Genomic DNA, 23,996 nt, shown 5'->3' with positions numbered 1-23,996 from the left:
AGAGCCTTGAGGTGCCAACTGTACCAGCACATCAATCGAGTCACACTAAAAATACTTCAGTAATGGCCAGCTTCTGCTTTTTTTCCTCTCAAACCCTGTATTTAACTTTGTTCTTCACTTAGGAACATTTCCCGTTTTCCAGTTCCCCCTATTCCACCAGTTCTTTCGAAGATTAGGAAACATTACAGAACTTAACTGCAAACGCCATCTTCATAGGGCATTAAAGCATTAAGCAATTAATTAAGTTTTTCTAATTTGCATAAGGCTCATCTTAGTGAGTCACAGACTATTTTCTTACAACTCTGAAAACAGACACTTTGAAAACACTCCTCATCGCGGTGCAGGTGAAGCCGACGCACATTTTGCTTTGAAATCACTAAGTGTGTTTACCTCCCACATTTCCCGGCAGCGCCCCGGCCACCGGTGATAACTCCGTTTTACTACAAAGCTTCCGCCAACTTCCTCGTATCCCAGCGTCTCCCAGTTCCCCCCCTCCCAACGCCACTGCGGGAAGCGGCTCATCCCACCGCTCCATTCCCGCAGGAGCCTCCGCGCGGTGCCGCTCCCGGAGGAGACCGCGAGCGGTCCAGCCCTACCTGAACTTCTCCCCGGCCGGCACTGTCAGCCTGTTGAGCTTGTCCATGATCCTGCTCGCTGCCCTCGCCGGGACGCGCTGCCCCCGGCCCGGCACCTGCCGGCGCGGCCGCTCCCGATGCCAGGCAGGGCACGGCAGAGCCGGGCACGGCTCCTCCCGGTGCCGGCTCGGAGCGCGGCAGAGCCTCCGCCGGGTCAGATCGCGGCCGTGCCGCGCTGCCGGAGCCTCTCCCCGTCCGGCCCGCGGGCACCGGCGGAGGAGGGACGCGGTGCTCGGCCCGGCCCCGCCGCCCGCCCCCGCCCCGCCCGGGGCGCGCACAGGTGGCTCCGGAGCCGGGAGCCGAGGTGGAGCCTTTGGAAATGGGAGCACGAGGTCTCGCTAAGCCGCCCCTCCCTTTGGAGCTGTCGGAGCGGCTCCGGGACGCGCCGGTTCGGCCGCCAGCAGGTGAGGCAGCGCGGGCGGCCCGGCTGCAGCGGGTCGAGGCAGATGAGCCCAGCGGGCCGTGGCGGGGCCAGGACCCGCGCCAGTCACCTGCCCAGCCCCAGGTGACTTCGCTGGCTGCGGGGAGCGATGCGGGCGCTTGGTTTCCCTCACCTCCCCGCTCCCCCACTCTTGTGGTGAAGGTGTACCAGGTGGGAACATGCTGCCGTGGAAACTTTCCCAGAAACTTTCCATCAGCTGATCCCCGCTTTTTTGAACGTAACTAAAGAAAAAAAAAAATTCACCCTGTTTCTTAAACTAAGACAGGAGGAAACCGTGATCCTTCCAGGGACACAGGGCAAGGCTATTCCCACCCAAAATGCAGGCAGCTGACTTAGTTTTATGGCTCTGATATCTCTCAGATTTGTTGCTTAGTTTTGAGCTCAACCATTTTTTCCTCTTTAAAGATGACCTTTGCAGGCAGCTGGTTGCTTCTGAGGGGCAATGTAAGCACTTATTCCCATTCTGCCTTTATCCCAGAGGGCTGATTAATTTGAAATCTGTGCCTTTGGAGGATGGTTCTTGTTGCTCCCCTTCTATATCCTTGGCCTGTCTGCAGCTTAGTTTATAAACTAAGGCTGCTCTAGGTCGGAAACCTGCTAGTTCTTTTTTAAAAAAGGTACATACACCTGCATCATGTTTGATAAGTACAATATGTTTTTGAGGACAGACAGAGTTATTTCTTGGGGAGATTCTCATTGCCACTTGGGCTAAGTTTTCATGTGGAATTCTCCTCCCCAGCTTGTACTGACTGCATTTTTTTTTTCTTGCAAAACCATAGCAGCAAAATAAACTTTCCTGGTTAGTGCAGATGACTCTGGGGAAATAGCCTGCCATGAGATTTGTGTCTTTGATAACAGTATCACTCTGATCTTGGCATGGCTGATGTTTTTGGTCTCTGAGCTTTCAGCAGGGAAATCACTTGATATTTGAATACAGTGTTTTTCTAGGGTGGACCCACAGTGTACAAATTGCCCTTTTTGGGGTATCTTATAAAGTTTATGGGATTTAGGGAATAATATAATAATGTTGAATGTCATTAAATACACAAAAGTTTGGAATTCCACCTTGCATTATATGTAGTTGTAAACTGGACAACTTTGTAATTTTACTCCCTAAAAGTTATTTTGAAAATTCAATTAATTTTGAATTAGTTAAAATTAATGCTCTGACAATATGAAGAAGTGGATATTAATAAATTTCTCTGTCGCTTTCCCTTTTGCTTATATAATATTCCCACTTATCTGAAGCCATACCAGAATAAAAGATTTGCTCAGTAGGCTCATGCACTGATTTCTCTTGCACAACGACTGCCTCTTGCCTGGCTGTCGCAGAAATCCCAGGCTGTTTCCCTTTGACATCTTTGGTGGCAGCCTGTCATTTGCACTGCCGGTTTTTGCAAGGCTGGTTTCGCCTTGTTTCTTCCTGACTCAACACAAGTTACAGGTCTAGTTTTAATGCTCTGCAGTGCCCAGTGCCGAGGCTTTCACGCCTGTCCTCACAGCTCTGTCACCTCACTGCTCCTGGGAAGGGGCTACTGCTGATGCCTTGTGGTCAGGGCAGTCCCTGAGTCCCGTGAACTCAGGGCTTGGTGACAGTGTGACTCACACAGGATCTCTCGCCCCTGTGATCTGCTGACCCCTGTGTTTGTGTAGCTGTGCGGTGACATGGACTGGGGAAGGAGTCCACTACAAACAATCCAGCAAAAAGTCACAGAAAAAGGGTTTTTAACTGCACCAGTTCCTTGATTTGGTTTGGTGCACAGATGTTTGTGAGGGTGCAGCACAGGGCTAGAAGAATAGGGTGAGTGACTGCTTGCACTGGTACTGCTGCCAAGAAGTTACTCCTAACGAAGTCTTCATTGCACAGGAGTTGTTCATGAGATTTTGTGGCACCTGCTATGGGACCTGTCCACTGGTCATACCTCAGCCTGTTTGTTTCTTCCATTCTTCCATCCACATGCACAACCCTAGATGAAGCTGTGCTTCACTTTAGGACCTACAAGGAGTTTGTAGCCAAAAAAAGCCCAAACCCTTTCCTACTATTCCACCGGGGTTTGTTTTTACGTGTCTGGAAAGCAGTACAAGGGAAGGAGGTAAATTTTTGTCCTCAGAGCCCTGGCACACTGAATACTCACACAGGGCATATCTTACTTCCTTTACCTCCCCACTCCTACAAAGACACGCTGGCACTGGGAATTTTTCTTGGGAAAAAGAATCTTGGTCTAGAAGTAACAGAAGTTGCTGCTACCAAGTGATATGGCCTAGCACGCAGAACATAGGCAAAGAATAAATAATAGAAACATTGAGACTGGAAAAGACCTCTAAGATTGAGTCAAACCATTAACCTAGAACCACTGTGTTCCACCAAACCAAATTCCCAAGTGCCACATCCACCAGCCTTTTGAACCCTCCCAGGGATGGTGATTCCATCATTTCTCTGAGAAGCCTATTCCAATGTCTGACCACCCTTTCAGTGAAGAAATTTCTCCTAATAGCAAATCTAAACCTCCCCTGGCACAACTTTAGACTATTTCCTAGTCCTCCTCAAAAAAGTACATCTAGGACCCAGTATCTCACATTTGTCTTAAACCTGAGGCATCTGAGAGAGTGGATTCTCCTGGCCACCTTGGAATATACTGTTCCTGGGAAAATCAAAGGAGAGTCAAGTGCAGATGAAGTCCTGAAATTAGGAGAAGGAAGCCACCCTACCCCAAATGTCAAAGCCTTTCTTGTTACAGTGAAATTCCTCCTCTTCCTCATTTTAAGTGTGTACGTGCATCAAAAATGCCTGGATCTAAAGAGCACAGCCTCACCAGAAAATGCTTACAGCCTGCTTAGCTCTTTCTGGTCTGCCTGCAAGTCAGCCTGTGTGGCCATCTGTCCTGGTGCTGAGAAAGCTTGGTTGGGTGCAACAAGATAGGAAAACTACTAGAGAAAAACTTTTAATAAAGAAGAACAAGGCCAAGTCCCTCCAAACAGCCCTAGACCTCTTCTTTTTGCCCTGCAGGTGTTTTCAGAGTCTGAACTCCTGGCCCATTTTTGGACTGATCCTGTCTGTGGTCAAGTGGGCTTCTGTACAGCCCGTATGGACAGGAAGACACTGCAGTGTGCAGCTGGTGAAGGTGGCCCTGCCGACCTGCACCACAGGCAGGGTGAGTGAGCAGCAGGAGTTTCTCCATTCCTCCAACATTACTCATCACCCAAAAAGGGTGTCTCTGGGGGCCCAGGCTGGAGGGGTGGCCAGGGCCTGACTAACCCCCACTGCAGGAAACACCCTGCCTTCCTCTTCAGGACACCCTGGGAGTGCCTGGAGGCGGTGGCAAATTTGAGCCTTGCAGCAAACATAATGTCATGCTATTTTTGTAGTTGTAAGTTGTAACCCCAGCAACTGTCCCTCTGACATAATATGCTCATTGGATAAAGACAAAGAGGAACTGAGATTTGTTTTACCACGTGGGTGGCATCTTGACCATAGTGATGGTTAGCATGAAACCCTCCTTCCCAGCCACAAGGGCCGTTTTAGGTAGATGGGCATTTGTTTTGGGGGATGCCTGTGTCATCACTGTGCTCCCTGGCGCATCTGGGCCCAATGGGAATTGTGCTGCTGCCTGCTGAGACATGACCTGGAAGCCTGTGCCAACCTGCACTTCCCAGCTGAGGGACAAGGCCCAGGAGTTTGGGGCATAGTGGTGTCTCAGAACAATCTTGAAGTGTTTTGCAGAGCTGTTGCCACAGTACTGGTCCTCTGGAACAATATCATCGAAGCCCTCTACCTAAATGGTATTTTTATATCTAATGTTTTAAGAACTCACATCTACACAGAATGCCACTTTTGTGATTATGTAGATAGCCACTAGCTTTATTTTCCTGTATATGGCTACAAAAGATAGAGGATGAATTCCTGGCACTATTACCTAACGCAGGTAGTGCAGGGTTTGCCAGTAAATTCACTTGGCAGGATGGTTTACAGAACATGCATCCATTTCTATTCTAAATTTTTGGTGCTCAAAATGCCATTGTAATTTTGGAAAAGGCTTTCTAAATGTCACTGACTGTTGCAACATGATTTCCTCATCGCTGCATGTGTTGTGGCTTAGTCTGGGTTTGTCTCTCTGATCCTCTCCCAATATGACTGTGTAACTCTCCATTTATGCTTATAAATAAAAAAGATTTTTAAAAGCAACTTCTTTATCTTGCATGTTCAGAAACAAAACCTATTTTTTAACCCCTCTGTTATTTTTTGATGTTTATTTTCCACTGGCTCATTCCTTCCACATACTACCTCTGGCGGCATGTTCTGGGTTCTATTTAAGAGCTGTTGAGGCCGTTGAGGCCACTGAGGCATGGTCAAAACCAGACTCAGTGAAACAAACTCTGTCCTAGACTGTGAGTATCCCACCTTCATTTGATCAAAATTTGCTGTGAATTGCCAGGTATTTCCTGTTTACTCAGGGCTCCAGTTCTCTATATCCTATTGTTAAGATAATTTTTGATTTGAGTTCAAATTTCTTGGTAGGTAGAAAACTCCTTTAGCACAGAAACAAGGGATCAGATGACTTGTCTGGAGCATTTTAGTTCTTGGTAAGCGGTGTCCCTGGATCAGAACAAGCATCTTCATATAGAGCCAATTGTAGAGAAACAAGTAGGCAAAATCCAGAGTTTGACTGCTATCACTGACAAGACTGGTGTTTTTTCTGGCCTGGAGGTTTCTCTCTGACTCCTTTGATGACTGTCTTTTCTTATTTCCACTGAAATTAATGCTCTCCAGTTTAATACCTTCTAGTACATGCTTTATATGATGATTTTGGGTTTCTCAGGTGTTCCTGCTGAAGCTACTAACGTTAAATATAATATATCAACTGTGTATAAGTTCCTTTTAGATTCATAAGTTTTGATGCTAACACCTTTTTATGGAGACCATTCATGCCATTGTCTTAATGTGGATTACAGATTGACTGTTTAGTGTAGGAAACCTACAGCCTGTTTGAGTTCCTGATCTGGGTTGGAGGCCAAAACTGTATCCTGACTGCATGGTGGGGTGAGGCTTAGTGATGCACCAGCATATACCCATAGCCTCCTCTGCATGGCAAGAAACCCTAGAAATGTGCCCCAGGTAGGGGCTGTGGTGCACAGGAGAGATGGACAATCAAGCGGCAGGAAAGAGTGTGAGAAGTGCAAGCCAGGGTGTAGGTACAGTCTTGGCTCTCAGTTGCCATTTCTGAACTTCTGGGATTTCACACAGTTGTAATAAAACACAGAGAATCATAAAGCATAAACATTTAGCAATGAGAAGGAAAATAAAAAGAACTGCAAATAGATTAGTTTAAAACATCAATTTACAGTAAATCTCTTTAATGTTTATTTTTAATGCTTTGAGGAGACAGTGCTGCATCAAAGGATCTCAATGAACTATGCATGACTATTTCAAGAGGAAGCTCTTTTTTACAAATTATATTAATGCTCATAGGTACAGTCTAGTGCCTTCAATGCATATAAAACAGACGAGAAACCTTTTTTGAAGTAAGCAATTGGTTGATAACCAGGTTTCAATTTTATTCATTACATGACCATATAAGATGTACTTTTTCTCTCAGTCATGTTAGAAAAAACATTTCTTAACTCATTTTCTATTAACAAAGTTTTGTCTCCAACATTAATAGAGGTGATTGGGCCAAATTTTTTTCTTAGAAGTACTCAGGAGTCAAGGATACAACTGTTCTTTATAGGAAAGAATTTGTCAAGAGAATTTCATGTACTACCTATCTTGCCAAGTAGTAGTGTGGTTTTGATTTTGACTTTCCTTCTTTTGGGGAATGTGGGGAATCACAAGATGTTGCACATTTTGCTCTTTAAAAGATAGCTTTGTGAGCTTTTGTGTGACTTTTCCTTCAGGAAATCCTGACAATAGAGCAGCAGCGTAAGCTCTCCTGAGCAATATGTAAAATGATTGAAAATTCACTTCAGAATATCCGTCTGATTTTACTGTCTTGAGGTGATAGTATTTCACCTAGCTCAGAGGTGCTTCATCCTGCCTATATCTACATGCTGTCTTTAATCTCTCTCTGACTGATAATTGCTTCAAAGAGAGTATTTATTCATATGTAGAAGTCTCTATTTAAAATATGCATCTACTGCTTGAGCTCTGATTTTGTACAACTACTGGAATAGCACTAAAGGGAGAGTTTCAACCATGGAAGCAGTGTAATGTGAATGTAAATGTAACTGTTCAGTAGCAGGAATTTGGCTTGATCAGTCTACCTTCACATGAAAGTCAGGAAATGATTGCCACAGTTCTGTTTTTCAAGGCTGTAGAGGTTTAGTGAAAATAGCCCACTCTGGTACCATCTACATCTGAATCAGAAAACAGCCCAAATTCAAACCTCCTGAATCTGAACTGGAATCTGTAGTCATGTAGCAGGCTCAAATTTTTCCTGAAAGAATCTGCTATTTGAAAGTATTTTGTATGTGTTTGATTTCTTCTGCTTTCAGAATATCCGTAGGAAGATGTGCCAGCAATAAGCTGTAGCAGTGAAGAGTGTAGGGGAAACAGGGTTAGCAGTAGACTGTCACATGCTGCCTGTGAGGGTTTGTGCTTGATCATATGGATCTGAATGCAAATTTGTGGTACTTTATACCAGGCCAGAAAAGCACTCAAACTCTATTGTTTAAAATGATGTCAATTTAGACATAGTTCTTTTCCCCCTCAATGTCTATTTTCGTTGATACACTGCTTACTTAACTTGCTATTCAGTGTCCCATAGCTGGTTTTTGGAAACCATGAGTTTATGGAACACCATTTCTCACGATATTCTCTGTATTTGCTACTTACTGCTTGCTACAAACAGGTGAAACAGTACTGCTTCTTGTTTAAAGTAGTACATCGCTGTTTTTTCCAACTAATCTAATTCAATGGATCTTTTCCTTTTCCAGGATTCATGTAAGCTGTTTTAACTTAGTTGTGTCTTAACAAATGAGAGGAGGGTATGTTTCTGTCCCAAGTATTTTTAAATAATACTGATTTTTCAGAAGTTGTAGTCTCCTCACTGTGGGTCAAGTGGCTCAATGCCATAGTGTTGATTTTAGAAGACTCCTATCAACTGCCCTAGAAATCTTAAAACTTTTATCCTTTATCACTTTGTATACTAAATGGCATTTTCAAAGTTGTTTGTACAGTAATAGTAGTAGGGGATGCATTTGAAAATGCAACACTAAATTTAATTGAATGAGATTTGGGTTTGTCATTAGGCTCACTGGAGGAAACAGGTCATACCTGTAGGTATGTACTGCAGGGTAGGCAAAGATGTGAAAACAGTAAATTTAGTAGGATTTTCTCATGAAGTGTCTTCTGAGCAAACACATTTTAGCACCTGCTGAGAAAATGTGTTTTATTTCTCTGGGGACTGTGTAAAAAGCTGCACTTCTGCTTTTCAGTTTTACTGTCATCTGTTCCACGTGCATCCAGAAACACAAAATTTGGTCCTACAGACACACTAATTGTTTAATGTTAAACTCAGAGTATTTGAGGTCAGATTGCCTCAGAGGTAGTGACCTGTGTTGGAGCCGACTGACAGCTACAGTGACTCTTAGGAACAGTGCTGCTGTTTCTGCTGCAAATCTGATGCCCTTCCGTAGTCGAGTGCCTGCAATGGAGATAATCCTAACTGGCCAGCCTAATCTGGATCCTAACCGTGGAAGGGAGGGTGTAGGAAGAGAGGTTTCTTTGCAGACTGGGAGCCCATGCTTGTTTCTGACTCTTCTCCAGAGCTTGTACACCCTGCTCTCCTTTCCTCCTCACCCCTTGTTGCAACAGGATTAAATTGGACAAGTTTGCTTTTCTGTCCATCCTCCTGTTTGGGATGTGGATTTACCTAAAGGCTACTCAGGAGACCTCTGTGGGAGTGCTTAGGAGCTTGGGTTACTGGGCCCTGACTTTGAGGATGACACTTGCACAGGGCAGAGGGGAAAATCAGTGGTGTGTGTCCTTCCTTTCAGCGTGTGCCTACCAAGCATTGGTCAGCATTCAGGCACAGGTAGCGAATGGTCTCAATATCTTTGTGTCCCCACTGGCAAAATCGCTCACACAGACAAAAGGCTGCACAAAAAATGAAAAGGATGTCTTGAAATAAGATTATATAGTGCTGTTACACATATCACAATGCCTTCAGTATATATATATATATAATTTTATATATTCTAGTTTGGAACATTTATTGCTGTAGTACAGCATTTAAAAGAGTTACTTCATAAGTTTGTGGTCATATAAGCCTGCATCTTTCTACCCTCAGAGTATATTGGGAGAAAAAATTCTGCATTTAGTATCAAACACTGGATTTCAGAATAACTGTTTCTACATTTTTTGTTGTTATTGTTGTCATCCCTTTAGATTTAAAGTATAAAATAAACTCAGAAGTGAAAGCAGAAAGAAAATGTCATAGGAGTCTACATGTAAAGAAACATGAATATCCATTATGCTGCATTGTATTATTTATAAACAACTATCACTTTTCTTTTTATATTATTCTAATAGAGAGCAAAAAGGTCTCAGCATTGAGGAAATTACAATCTAAAATATTTTGTGATTAAAAATGTTTCTGACTGCTAGTTTAGAAATAATATACATGAATGACAGCTGTACAAGATATTTAATTTCTGGTCATTAGTGGATCTTACCAACAGCTGCAGAATGGACTTTGGTACTTGAACCTTTCTCTATATTGTAGAGATCTACCTGGGGTTATGTCATACATTTGAAGCAGTCCTGTTTGTTATTGCCATAATGATGTTGAGTCAGGACTAAATAGATGAGCAAAGACTAGATTGCTGTGTACTGTTTGTAATTTGAAACTGTTGACAAGGTATATATTATTTGTATAGCTTTTGCTATAAAATATTCATAATATTTAGCAAATAGGAAGACAACAGTGATACAATAGAGTCTTTCAGGGAGAAATTATTGGTTTTCAAGGTATCTTTTCTGTAAGGGTTGTGATTTCTTTCAAGCTTAACCTTTCCTCAAAGTCTGGTAACTTTCATCATTCTGTTACAGGAGAATTTCTTCTTTTGTGAAAAAAAACTCCTCAAAGCATCGTGAACTCCTAAAAAAGATTTCAATTATTCCCATTCCTGGTAGAACTGATACCACCAACACTTTCCTGAATCAAAGTTCATACTGTAATTTCATTTGTTTCAGCATTTCCTGTTGGGTTGTTGTACCAGCTCAGTGAGTGACGTACTGTTCATACACGTGTCTGCAGGCACCCACCCCTTGCTTGTTCTTTTCTTCCTCAGGTGTGTGATGCAGACTAATGTCACAAACGTCACATGAGACAGACCTTTGATCTGACCCAGAATTGCTTAAGTAAGCTGATACTTAAGAATGCCAGAGTAGAAAGAAATGCCATAAGAGAGAAGCAACATTTTGAGCTTGGTTTAGAATGATTTCCAAGCCTGCCCAGGTGTCTGGTGGAGCTGTGCTGTGGGGCTGCATTTCAAAGTGTTCTTCGTGCATTGGTTGTGAATGAACAACACGTCAAATTCGTTCAGGAAGTGGGGCTTTCCCAGAAACTGGTGTTCCACCCTGTGGACTCAGCAAGGTACATGACAGGTATAGATGTATAAAAACATCATCTATAAGGGCGTTGGTCTATGATCTGCAATTAGCTACATTTGCTATTTTTCAGTGTTTTCTTAGAGCTGCCTTTTTTTTTTTTTAAGGTAAAAACCAATAGAATACCAATGTGTTGGAGGTGTATCATACATGTTTAGTACTACTTTTGGTTAAAAGCTGAAATTGTTGAAATTTTGGTTTGTCTGTAATTTTCAATACATCCCTGGAAAGGGATTATCTAGCAGAGAATACCTGTAAGACTATACATGTGAATCATACTTCTATTTCTTTAAAAAGAAAAAGTAATGATGCAAAATAATTTGCTTTAAATTTTTTTTTTCAGAATGTATTTAAATCTATATATTTGTGGGCTATATGCAAACATTATCTGTACCAGTAATATAAAAGGATATGTACCAGTAATACAAAAGCTGGTAGTTCATGCTGACATTTCAAACAATACAAAGAATTCTTTTTCTTCTGTGTTCTTGAAGTGTAATATCTATTCATTAAAGCAACAGTATGGATATGTCTTATATTCCTGTGTATTCCTTCAGAATATTATTGCTTGAGCCATAGGAATCAGATGAGGAAGTTATATACTGATAAATGTAATTAATTATATCAGCCAGGTCAGTGATTTAGAGAAGGATCTGCTTATGCTTATGAAATGTATGGTAAGGTAAATTAACTGAAATAATAACATATTTTTAGGTTATTGTCTGTATTCTGAGTGATTTGCAAAATAATAAAAAGCCATGAAACTGAGAAGTGAGGAACTAAATAGGAGAAATGGCAAAGCTGTGGTAGCAGGTGTCTGGGGAAACTGAAGTACCAGAATTGTGAAGAAGAAACCGAGACCTAGTGCTTTGCCAAGGATATCATTGGAAAGTGCCTAAAATGTGCAATGGCAGTGGGTGGAGGAGAATGGAAAACAGGAAAGCTAGTATAAGAACTGGAAAATATATAAAATCTCTTCTTTTTTCCTCTAAGAACTCTTGGCTATTAGGAACAGAAGGAGATTGTCAGGGTTTGGAAAAATTGGGCATGGCTTGTGGAAGAATAAAAATGAAATACTTTTTGAGACATATTAGGTAATACTGTTCCATTATAATTTTTAGCAGCAGTCTCAGTCCAGACAAAGATGGCTTTGGGCAAGGAGACTGACCTGGCTACCTACTCTGGAGAATGTCCTTTCATCTCTCTGTCCTCCAAAGGATTGATAAAATAACCTGTGAGATGTGGTGTGAGTAGTCCTAAACTGTAGCATCCTGCAGGGAAGCTGCTGTTAGCGTGGCAAGAAACTGGCCATGGTATGGCCTGAATTCAGAGCATGTCTGAATTTTACCTCTAAGAATTACAAACAAACATCAGGATTGTAAAGTCAAAGTGTGTTTACACTGTGGGGCTGAGCAGAGTGTCAGAATGGTGACAACTGAGCAGTCTCTGAAACACGATGTAGCAGAGCTGCACCTTGAGACAAGATGCTTCTGGTCATGTGCAGAGTCCAGTAAAGCAGCTTTCTTGCTTCTGGCAGCTGAGCAGCTCCTGTGCTTGCTGATAGCTGCTCAGTTCCTGTACTGTACCCAGTGCAAGCGTACAGGTGCTCTGAAGCACTGAAAATGAGAGAAAGCGAGCATGAAGGTTGCTTGTGACTCATGATCGCATAAATATGTACATTATGATGCTGTCTGTATTTAGGTGGTTACAGGTGATCTATCCAGAGAGGCTCTGTGATGCCCTGAATCATGTGTTGACAAGTGTTAATCCCATCTGCATGTAATTATGCACAAGTACTGTCATGTCAGTGTCAGTGCTGTTGCTAAAGTGCTTCTACATTCCTCACATTGGTGTTACTCTTGGAAAGGGCCTTTGAAGGTGCTAGTAAAAAGGTATTTATTTGCATGCGGAACACAATTTCTGCATTTTTGGGGGAGCAAATATTTGAAATATGTATTTTTGGCAAATTTATTAATTCTATGGGTTGCCACCTGTAGCTGTACTACAGGCTGTTGGGTTTCAGGTCTTGAATTCTGTTGCACAGAGGTCTGCTGTGGCATTCCTACCAAGTGCACTTCGTCTTTCGCCAGGCCAGCTGTGCTGAGCAGCCTCTCCTGAAGCTGTTTCAAGTGACTGGTTGCTACAGCCCCAACTGTCTGGCTTGCAGCTGCATCAGGCCCTCCTGCTACAGTCCTTTAACTTCTCCTTACAGCTCACCTTGTAACTTCTTTACTTTGCTTGTCTAGCTGACCCCATTCTTAAGCACCACAGTTTTCATTGTTTAGTATCTTATCTCAACTTGTTGTTTTCTCATTTCTGAATTGAAGAAAGTTTAAATGATTTGGTTTAATACTTTTCTTCATTATCTTAGAAATACTGCATAGACCACCTGACATCACAGCACAGACATATGAACTAATGAATGAAGCTCCACATGCTTATACAAAAGCAAAAAGAGTTTGTGTTTCCACTCATTTTCACAGAGCCTAGTGTAAAGCAAGAAGAATGAAATGTCTCTTTCAGAGAGCATAAATATATGTTGATAACACACTGTAAATTAAATATTGTATTTCTTTCAAAAACTTAGAGGACTCCAGTTTGGACACTTGGAGGAATATGAGCCAAGACATCTGTTCTGTTTTTTGCCCGGTGTGTACTTGAGCTGGGGCACATGTGGAATTCTGCTAAAATGAGATTATTAATTAATAGCCCTTCACACTTCCTTGCTTGAATGAGCTAGAAGTTATTTTCTTCTGGTTTTGAGTCCCAGGTGCAACACTTTCTGTCTACCGAATATGATTTTCTAAAAGGGAAGAAAAACCAGTGAATCGAAACTACAACAACCTCTTCTCTGTGGTCTGAGTACAGCCATGTAATAGAGAAAAGGAAAGAACATCAACTGACAGAGCAGAGGAAAAGAATCCTGTCCAGACATATGATGGTAGCGAAGAACGGGTTTGTGATTTGGGCAACAGTTTCCACTTCTGGTCCTGCTTCTGGCTTTGTGTAGAAACATAAGAAGGTCATTTGGATATGTGTCCTAAAAAGGTGACCCATTTCTTTGATTTTTGGTACTCTAATTGAGGTGCTGTGTGACTGATATTCTATTGCCATTTAGGCTGGTCTAGATTACTTACAAAGATAAACGTTTCTACTTTCGCTGAAACATAGTGAGATGAAGCTGATTGTTACAGTCCCTCCAGCTGGACCAGTATAGGCTTTGTTCTCAGAGGCTGATCCACCCTTGCTCTTCAAAGAAGGTTAATTGATATCTAGTATTATTTAGCACTAGTCTGTCACACTGTTATCAAAAAGTATCTGTGATGTATCTTGCTTAACATCTATAAAAATGAGCATATTATTTTCCAATATTAAAGAAACTCTTAGACTGTTACCTCTGCCCCACCCCCTCAAATGACATTCCATAGATGTCTGAGCATGGTAGGGTACCATGAAAAATGATTGGGCAAGGTTGACTAATTCTGTAATTTTCTAATTTGGAAATGGTCCTGAACATGCTAATGTTGATGTGTAATGGAAAATCATGGGGCTGAAGAAGAGGAGACTCTGGAGGTAATTGTAGTACTGATTTCTATGTTATATATACAGACATAAGCCAGCTAAGACAGCAACCTCTGTGCCTCTCTCTGTGTTTTCCTGACTGGGATAGGGAGGACAAAATGTCCCAAGGAAGGAAGATGGCTTGAAACTGGTTTTTGTTGCATCATCAAGGGTATTGGGAAGATAAGTCAGGATTTTCTCCAGCATCTTCATACCCTATCAGTTCTTTGGTGACCTCCAGATAATATCAACTGATATTTAATCTGTTTGAGAATGGGATTGTTTTCAGTAAGAAAGGACAAAATTAATTTATTTCATTGGAGTTTATGGATGCAATTTTAATGAAAATGGGAAAAACCCTCCAACTCTGACAATATATCTGTAACCCTGAGGCATTCCTCATAATTGCAATAATGATAATTCAGTCTAACAGTGGTATGTGCATAAAGAAAACCTTTTGTTGTATATTCTTTCTGATCAGCCCAGCGGCAGGAATCTAGTCCACAGAACCACAGGAACTAAAACATTGCCAAGTTAGTTCCCACTTTAACCACACCTGTAATACTTTAGCGTTGTAACATCTGAAGTGCCACCGTTGCTATTTGAAAAGTAGTAAGACCTCAGGAAGAATCTGGATGTCAGGACTTGATCAGAGAATACAAACTTGTATATTTTGTGTATTTTTGTATATTTTCAACTTTTGAGAGAACTGTATTGCCACTATTTCTAGTATCTTTTTCAAAGACTGAATGCTGTTTTATTTACAATCTCCAGTGACTTCCAATGATTCTTTGTGTCTGTTTTCTCTCTATAGGCTCTTTTATTTTTATTTTTATAAGAAATATAGGCTTGCAATCAGTTATTTCCTGTCAACTTTATTTAGTAGCTTTATACAATTGCAGTTGAAGAAATTGTGTGGTGAGAAAGGCCACTGAAATAGTTGTGTTCACTTAAAACATTTTTTATTTAAAATTTTAAGGGACGCTGCAAGACAGGTAAGACACTTGCCTATGTACTGCATCTCTGAGATGTCTTAATTGTGACCTATAATCAGATGGTGGGCTGACAGGAGGCAAGTCACTCAGATCTAAAAGCCATACTGCACAGGACTGAATAAAATGTGCTGTACATTGCTCTTCAGCTGAACATATCAACAGCTTGAATGGCTTCTGTGTTGGGTTTGGGGTTTTATCCCACCTAGAACACCACTAATGTAATTTCACCTTGTGTCTCCCTGTCCAGTTCAGAAAGATCATTCGAAAAGGTCTTCTGTGTGGTTACAGTCGTAGGAGAATGTGGTGTACAGAAGCAGTTTCTCCCTTTTACATTTTCCTTTGTTCATTACTTTCAATATAAACTGATGACTAAAATATAAATTCACTGTTTATCTATGGAAAATATCAAGTGCTATTGGTGCTTAATAGTTAATGGCATATTTTGCCAAGATAGACTGTCATAAATTTTTGGCACTTTTCAGAATTATGGGAAAGCTTGGTTAGAATATTGAATTGAATTTCCTTAGTAGTAGGAAAAATGCCCAGTTATAGGTTTAAAGTATTGGAATGTGTCTATCTGTGTTTGCCTGGCTAAGTACTTGTTTTGACATGGGAACTGAGATGGGGAAGGTGTTATGATTAAACTGTGGCTTCAGGTTCAAATTCATGTGGTTTATGGTGGTGCCACAAGGCTTTTAATGCTGTGATCTTTCCATTCTTTCATTGCTAAGCTTTGGCAAAACACTTCAAAAATTATTTCAAAACACTAGTTTTGCTTGTCATTAGGTCCAAGATGACACAGGGAATAGTCTACTTACAAGAGCAGAAGTGAGCTTCTGAGCACGTGAAACACAATATGCTCCTTTCCTCCTTCTCAAGTAACTGTGTCATTGCAAAAGTCTCGATGGCTCGTGGCTGAATGGAAGAGACACTGCTGCAATGCAAGTGTCTGTTGCCCCCTTTCTGCTGTAAAAGGAGGCAAGGTGGTGTTGCTTTGCTGAGAAAATATTTCCTATATCCTCCTGTGAACAGGAGAATATCCAGAATTCATTCTAATCAGTAGGGAATGGCTGCCTCTGTAGATATTTGATGCCTGGGTAGACTTTTGTCATAGCTTTTCTTTGCTAAAAATGAGTAAATAATTTATAAAAATGTGATTTGAAGTAAAATTCAGATACTATTTTATTCTCCTTTGGAATGTATATAGCTACTGAGGAAGCTTCCTGTAGACACTAGAGTTATGTAGTGAAAATCTCTTTTGGTCTCTTTTCAGTATCATTTTTTATTGGGAGGTCCCACTGAATGAAGAGGTATCTTCTGAATTTGCAGCCCTGGCCTTTTACAGTTTTGGGAATAAGTGGACATTTTTCAGTGCCATTTAAGCTACATCAAGTACTAAGGAAAGCGAGGAACTAAATCTACATATTAGACATGAAACATTCAGCCTGAGTCAGCTCTGGCATTTAAAGGATATAGGGTAGTAGAAAACCATTATGGTATATACCAAGGAGGGGAGAAAACCATCCCTACTTGCTAAGTATTGGGAAAGAAGTCACCTACAACCTTTGCTTTTTCAGCTCGGAGCTTTTATGAAATCCAGGTTTAGTGATTATTGGACACCATAATTACAAAAGATTTTGCCATAGGAACTTACTTCTGACCCAGCTACAAAGGAGCTAAGAGGTGATCCAGGCCTTTGCATCTGGTGTATGAGGAACTTGTCCCTGTATTTAAATGCTGATGTCTGTGACAAACTGAAAAGTGAATTTTCCACATTAGATTGTTTACCTTCATAATGAAGAAATAAAAGAAAATAATAAGAGTGGAGGGGAGAGAAAAAAAATGGGTGTTAATGTGTAACATTTCTAGTTCTTGCAGTTTGAATTAATGCAAGCGCAGACATCTCAAGTGGAACACCTCAACATTACAAAGGTAACAGCTCTCACAATTGAGAATTTATTCATACGTCTCAGGAAAAGGCATTGCCTATCCTTGGAAGGCAAGGATGGACAATTTCAGTTTGGAGTTATTAAAAATTATGAACAAATGAAAAACAAATGTTAGAAATGATTCTAGAAATGAATCTTAATTACAAAATACTTACTTGGTTTAAGATTGTACTATACTGCATATACCATATATGCATATATATATACATATACTGCATATACTATAAATTCCTGGTAAAATAGCTTTTTTCACAGCAGTGAAAATTGGTAGATGTTTATTTCAAGCAAAGGAGATCAAATACTGCCCACACCACAATTAAACAGAGCTTGTAATTATGTGTTCCTCAACACAGCTCACTTATTACCCAGGATCTTCCATAACTGCACGTTGCTATATACAAATGGTAAACTCAAGACTTGACACCTCATACCTGATTTGCAAACGAAGGTTTCTCATTTACCTAGCAACCTGGCACAGCCAGAACAGGCTTTTGAATTTGCACATGTGATAGAGAGCACTGATTTTGTGATGAAAGATTTCAGTCCCGATTTTGGAAAACAGTCCCCAGAGCTCCTGAGCTGAGAGCAAAATTTATTTTGAGTTTGATCTGGGATGAATTTCTAATCACATTAGCTATAAAGGCAGCCTTTTAATTTCACGGTCCCTGGGAAGATGGAACTTTAGTAATGCTGAAAGCATTGTGAAACAGCTTCTGCATAAACATCTGATACTGTAAGTCTTGGACTATCTACAGTGAAGTGATGGAGCCGTAATTAAATTTCTTTCTTTGGAAGATGTGCTTCCGAATTATGGATGTTTATAATTGAGTTATAGCTTATGCACCAGTTTTTCCTGAATACAGTTGTAAATACCAATCTTATTTGCACTGCTTATTAAAATATTAAGTAAAGACAGCAAGGCAGTATGTTTGGCAGTATGTTTGGGCTTAAGTTCCAGTATTCTGATATATCTGTGGTATGAGGTTGATTTTGTTATCTGCACTCAATGCTCCTGAATGTAGTGTGATGTTCTTCCCGGCATAAATTTTAACAATGAATAAATGAGCCCATGACTGTAGTCAGTGGGATGTTTGAAACTTCTCTGATGGGAAGTATGTGGAAAATGAAGTTGTACTGGCATTCTTGAAAGTGAACTTTTTCAGTGTTTTGGGTGTATCAACTGAGTCTGCTGTGTGGAGTGAAAAATACAATGGTGCTTCTGCAGGAGGAGGGGCTTTAAGCACAGCTCAAGATTTCAACATGATTTCAGGACTGCTGAAAACATTGTGAGAGCAGTTCGTTGCACAACCTCAGCAGCCAGCTCCAGAGAGGGTTTGGACTAGAGACTCGGAACGCCACTGTCCTGTGTTTGAAAGCAGCACCTCTCTTCTGTTATTGTTTTGGCAAGTGGGGAAAGAAATATTTGATTATTGCATTTCAGGAGTGGGATAGAACACTGGTAGAGACTGCACCTTGATAGTTCACTACAAAGATTTAGCAGCTGCTTAGAAGCAATCAAGGTAGACCTGCGGCTTTAAGTGTTGATGGGAACTAGTTTATATCAGGCTGTCATTAGCCTGTCAAAGCCAACACTGACTGAAAAAATGAAATATGGTAAGAGACATCATCAAAAGTGTAGTGCAAAAAAAGTTTACTTCAGAGTAGCAAAACAGAATTACTATGATAAACTCTTCCCAGGTAAGCCATTTTGTTTCTTTTGACCTCCTAATCTCTTCCTGCTTAGGGAACAGGTTTAGTACTGAATAGAGGGAAAAGAGTCTTGCATTAAATTAGTGGAGGTATTTGGTGCAGAGGTCAGGGAAGCTTACCCATGGATGGCTACTAACTGCTCCTGGTATATCTGTGATGAGATGTCCTTGCAGAATAACTGTGTTTATTTCCCAGAGCATTTGTAGCCTTGTAGACTCAAAATGTAACAGAAAATAAGAATGCCAAGTGTTGCACTAGCGAGAACTAGAATGGTAAAGGCAAAGAGCTTTTGCTGGTGGCATGCCAGAGAACCTGGCTTCTGTCTAATGAAGTCCCATGAAGAAAGGAACTTTATTAAGGCAGAGACCTGAAGCACTGGCCACAGCCAGGAGAAACACAAGATTTTAGTCTTACCTTGTCTTGCAATTACTCTTTTTCTGTTTATCTATCCTTAGTGTTTTGGTCCATTGGGAATTATCTGCTGAATCAACAGGCTTTAACAGGCCAGTTCATCTGGCTTAGGTGCATCAATATAGACCTTCTCCAGTTAAACTGTTTGAGTGCTACAAACTCAGGCAATTTTTGTAATAGCAAGTAGAACGATGTAAGAACAGATTTTAGAGTGGAAGTGGGTATTAGGGATGTGACATCCACATCGTGCATTTAAGGAATTTTAATACTTTGGACAACAGAATTCATATGGCAGAACACCTTAGTTATTCCGATATACAGTTTGAGAATCCAAAGCTTGAATGCCCTCATCAGTGGGGAACCCTTGGCCTCAGTTTAGTAGATTTCTGTTTGCCTCAATATTGTAGTAGATCAGATTCATGTATATCACAGAAACAGAGGACATATCCTTGGTTAACTTTATATTAATTCTCTCTACATTTTCTCTCAAAATGATGTCCCGTTAGACTTAATTGCTTTGCAAGAATGTTCTCTGATATTTTCTTTACTTATCTAGTTAATTATTAAATTAAACCCAGAATAATATTTACCTATGTGCTCATCAAATTCCTATCAATAGGAATAGGAATTTAATGGGTAAAAATCCCTTCAAGTTCATCCAGTTTCTTACCAATAGAGTGGAATTCAGAAATCAATTTATAAATATATACAATGTTTTCCCAGCTAGCAGGTGAGAGGGGAAACTACATGGAATAATAACAACCATTACGTGAAGAACAGCAAGATCCTCTGTATTAATCTGAGGTTTTCTTGGCTCATAGAGAAAATTCCCTAATATTATTTCTGTGTAGTACTACAAGAGAAATAATATGCTTGAACATTATGGATATCCTTCTAAATGAACTTAATTTGTCACAAAAAACATTAAGGCATTTCCCAACTGCTACATCTGTGTTTGGTTATTCAGTACTGTATTTAAATTCTATTTAAATTACTTTCAACATAGCACTTTGTTAAACTGATCACTTAAATTGATCCTTAAGCAACAGATGAACCAGTTCCGAAGATACACTATACAAGCAAAGAGCTTTTGTATTCTAGAATAAGTTGAACTTGTACTTTTCCTAATATAAGGTTGTCCCTATATGTTCTGAGGAAGAATATCACACAGCAGCAGATCATGTCAGCTGATCTGAACCACAGCTCTTGTGAACATTCCAGGATCCTAATCCTGAGGAAGTTCCACCCACATCAGTTAATGCTGTTCACGTGAGCAGATGGTTTCAGTTCTCATTTTTCCTAATTTACTAACAGAGAAATGACAGAGTACAACAGTGTAGCAGTCATTCAGTGGAGAAGAAGAAAATAATGAGAAACTTACGGCTGGTGCATTATTTTGAATCGGCTCAGCTCATAGTCTGATATATTCTGAAAAGACAGAAAATAGGTTTTATATTTTAAATAAAGGTTATTTTAATCAAGAGCAACCCATGAAGTGAATGACATGACATTTTTAAGAGTGAGCTAAGCAAAGACCTGAAAAAACAGGTTTTTAGTTTTGTAGCTACATACTTGTCTCATCTTGGTTAATGCTTAACTTTTTGTTACTGGCCTGTTGTAACATTTCTAAAAAGCTGGTAGCTCACACTACATTGTTAAACTGGAATTTTACTGGGCATGTGGCAGATTAAATTAGGCTGGTTAATGAATCATTCAAAAAGTGATAAGCAAGCCATTTAATATGGTCTCTCCAGCACAGAATTTCTTTGGGTTTCTTTTACTGAAATCAGCAGATTAGTATAACAATGGCTGAGTGGAAGATACTTTAACAATGGTTGGGATATTATTAACTCCATGTTTAGTCTGATCTTGTGCTAAAGTTCTGCATGACTTCTCAACTCGTGAAAAGCTGGTGATGAAAAAGGAAAAGAATTTGTGGTGTGCCACCTTGACACATACAGTGCCCATTCTAGTGCTGCACAAGCTAGTTCAGGTACTGAAAACAGTTTCACCAAATGATTTCAAAAGTTTGTGTAGCTCTATAGACCTGTATCAAGGAGTCCATGCACTGCTTTTGATGTTCAAGCTAGTGTGCAGCTTGCGTTCAACTCAGAGTTTTAAGCTAATCTAAGTAAACCTTTTTTTAATCTATGGATTTTCCTGTAGTGCAAAATTTCCAGTAAAGTCTATGGGTTGTACCCAGACTGAGTGTGGGATTGCATGGTTTCTGTCCAGAAACCTGCCAATGCTAAAATGCCCTCTTTGTCAGCATTGATTTCAGCAGATAGGTCAGGCTGAAAACACATCTATTTAATAGATGCAATTCTAACCCTCCATCTATTTTTGTGTCAGGAAGAGGAAATTAATTTGCCTATTTCCTGAGACTTCCTTGGCATACCTAACAGTGGATGTGAAATCTCTGAAACAGATACTGTCCAGTGAACTCAGTGATACTGAGTTCACTGTAGTATGATTGATGTTTGCCCAGGTCTATCTGTTTTTCTGAATAACACCCCAGCCATAAGTCCCAAACCAAACTATTTTGTCTCTTCTCTTACCATCTCACCAGCGTGATAGATGTGTTTGTATCAGCCATAGAAATGGAGACACTAATAAAAAGTGTATGAGAGGAGATCAAGTGGAGAGCATGTAAGTTCTCAGAGAAAACATTTCCTCAGTCCGTATTTAAATTCCAGTGAATCTCTGCATTTCTTTGACATATTTGTTGTGAAAATATGCCATTTCAGACAGTTGAGAACCCCCTACATTTAATACTTAGCCTGTAATTATACTGTAACAAAAAAGCAGCTGCATATCTACTTGTAGACGGTATGGTAATTAGCAGATGATCTAGCAGATCTAGAAATCACCAAATTCCTGGGGAAATTTAAAACTGTATTGAGCCATCTGATTGCCATACAGGCCCATCTGGGCTTGTTCAAACATCAGCTGAAGTGATGACTCACCAAATTGCCTCTGCATATCAATGACCAGCAGTATTAGGGCCATTTTCTCCCTTACTCTTGCACCTTTTAAATAAGAGAAGGAGGAGGTAGCTATGCTTTTTGTTGTAAGGATTTGATTCTTGCTCGTTCTCTTTTTGCAAAACAGATTATTTAAACGTTTACTTGTGTGTATTAAGATTGTCAGAGTGTAATTGCTTGGTAATTTCAGACAAATAGCTTGTGTAATTCTCTCTGTCCTTCCAAGATGATGTTTGCTGGAACTGTGCTGCCTAAGCACACTTGCATTTCCATAAAGCCAAGTGCTGTGTGTTCGGTCAGATCAAGCACTTTTTAAACTACCAATGGAGCTTGGTAGTGAAGGAAGCAATGGATCTAAGCAATTCCTATATTGGTGAATGTTTTATAGAGGGAGTTTTAACTTTATTCCTTTTTTTTTTGAAATGCACTATTGATTAAAACAAAGAGCTGCTGCTGCTTTTTTGCAACAGAATTCTGGCCTTAGGAAAGAGTATGAAAATATCTTGCAAACTCAACACTTTTGAAATGGTAGCTTCTGTAGGAAGTTGACTAATGCTTCCAGGTTTTAATTATCCATTGCTTCTGTTGTTGCTTATGATATATGTTGTTAGTGATTCATGTTGGCATGAATGGAATAAGTTGCAAATGAATATATGTGATAAAGAAGAAGTTAAAGGAGTTTCTTTCCTGGAGGGATATGAGTTGCCAAATATACAATGAGGAACTACAGGGACAGATTGGGGTGTTTATTTGTTTTATGTTTATAGTTTCATATTAGAGTGCAATTTGGAAAGCATATAAAAATTATGTTCCCTTTTAACCTGCTACTGATTTCCTCATTTCTACCGGCTGCTTCATTCATCTGACATCAACTTTCTCAGTAGCTCACTTTTTGAGCTCAGTAGCTGAGTAACCAAAATTCTTAGCTTGCAGATCAAGCCAACCAGTGTTGTGGAGGGGGAAAAGGGCGGTAATGGTGCAAATGTCTGAGGTGTGTCTTTTGCTCCTTGCAGAAGCACTACTTGGACCTATGGCCTATCCTGCTGTAGCTGCTTGCCAGCATGAGTGCTGACAAAGGGGACACCTTACATCAGAAGCAAAGGGAAGGTAAGTTTCTGTACTCTCTGGAGCTGCAGACCTATAAGTAGGTTTTGTGTATTTTTGTTTGGAGAAGTTTAAACTGGCTCATGCCCGTGGACTGTGCAGTACGTTCAGAGTGATCTGGTACGTCTGAGGTGCTCTGGTTCTGCGCATGTGCTCGCAGGCAATCAGTATGTGTGCATGTGGCTTACATGCCTTGACTGGGTGGGACTTGGGGCATTTTTCACTCTTGGGGACATGTAGAGGATGGCTGGGAGGTGGCTAAGGGATAGTGAGCATGCAAGTGGAGTCCTAGTTGAGGAAGCTAAGTGCAGGAGGAAGACAAGGGGAGTGCAATAATACATTGTAACAGTACAGAGCATATATGGCACCTTTGCCTGCCCCAGGTGTAGCACTTCTCTGTGAAAGGCTCCTAAGTCATAAACGTTGCTGTCAGAAGTCATGGGACCTCGTGTTTTGGCCTTTGCATTTACTTTGGATTTTTTTACCATGTTTTCACAGTTCCTAGCTGAGGTTGTGCTAAGGAATGTTTTTAATGGAGTTGTTGCCTCAAAAAAGTTTTCAGATGTCTTTGAAAAAGGCTGTTGATACAGTTGATTGC

The 23,996-nt window shown here is 40.5% G+C and overlaps 1 protein-coding gene across 5 annotated transcripts in view; it reads right to left on the bottom strand.

Moving 5' to 3' along the window:
- BLNK (B-cell linker) overlaps positions 1 to 23,996 on the bottom strand; it is a 100,938-nt gene that overhangs the window by 46,086 nt on the left and 30,856 nt on the right. For 3 of the 5 annotated variants that reach the window (XM_017803957.1, XM_017803958.1, XM_017803955.1), the window contains exon 3: positions 20,692 to 20,738. In XM_017803957.1, the coding sequence (XP_017659446.1) occupies positions 20,692 to 20,738 (47 nt within the window). Of the gene's footprint in view, positions 1 to 596; positions 699 to 20,691; positions 20,739 to 23,996 lie in introns of those variants that run through there. The other 2 variants (XM_017803962.1, XM_017803961.1) reach the window with 1 other exon arrangement.

This window comes from Lepidothrix coronata, unplaced genomic scaffold (assembly GCF_001604755.1).
Source record: "Lepidothrix coronata isolate B3197 unplaced genomic scaffold, Lepidothrix_coronata-1.0 Scaffold8, whole genome shotgun sequence".
Lineage (NCBI taxonomy): Eukaryota > Metazoa > Chordata > Aves > Passeriformes > Pipridae > Lepidothrix > Lepidothrix coronata.
The sequence above is the reverse complement of the archived record's forward strand: the minus strand, read 5'-3'. Positions and strand labels throughout refer to the sequence as shown.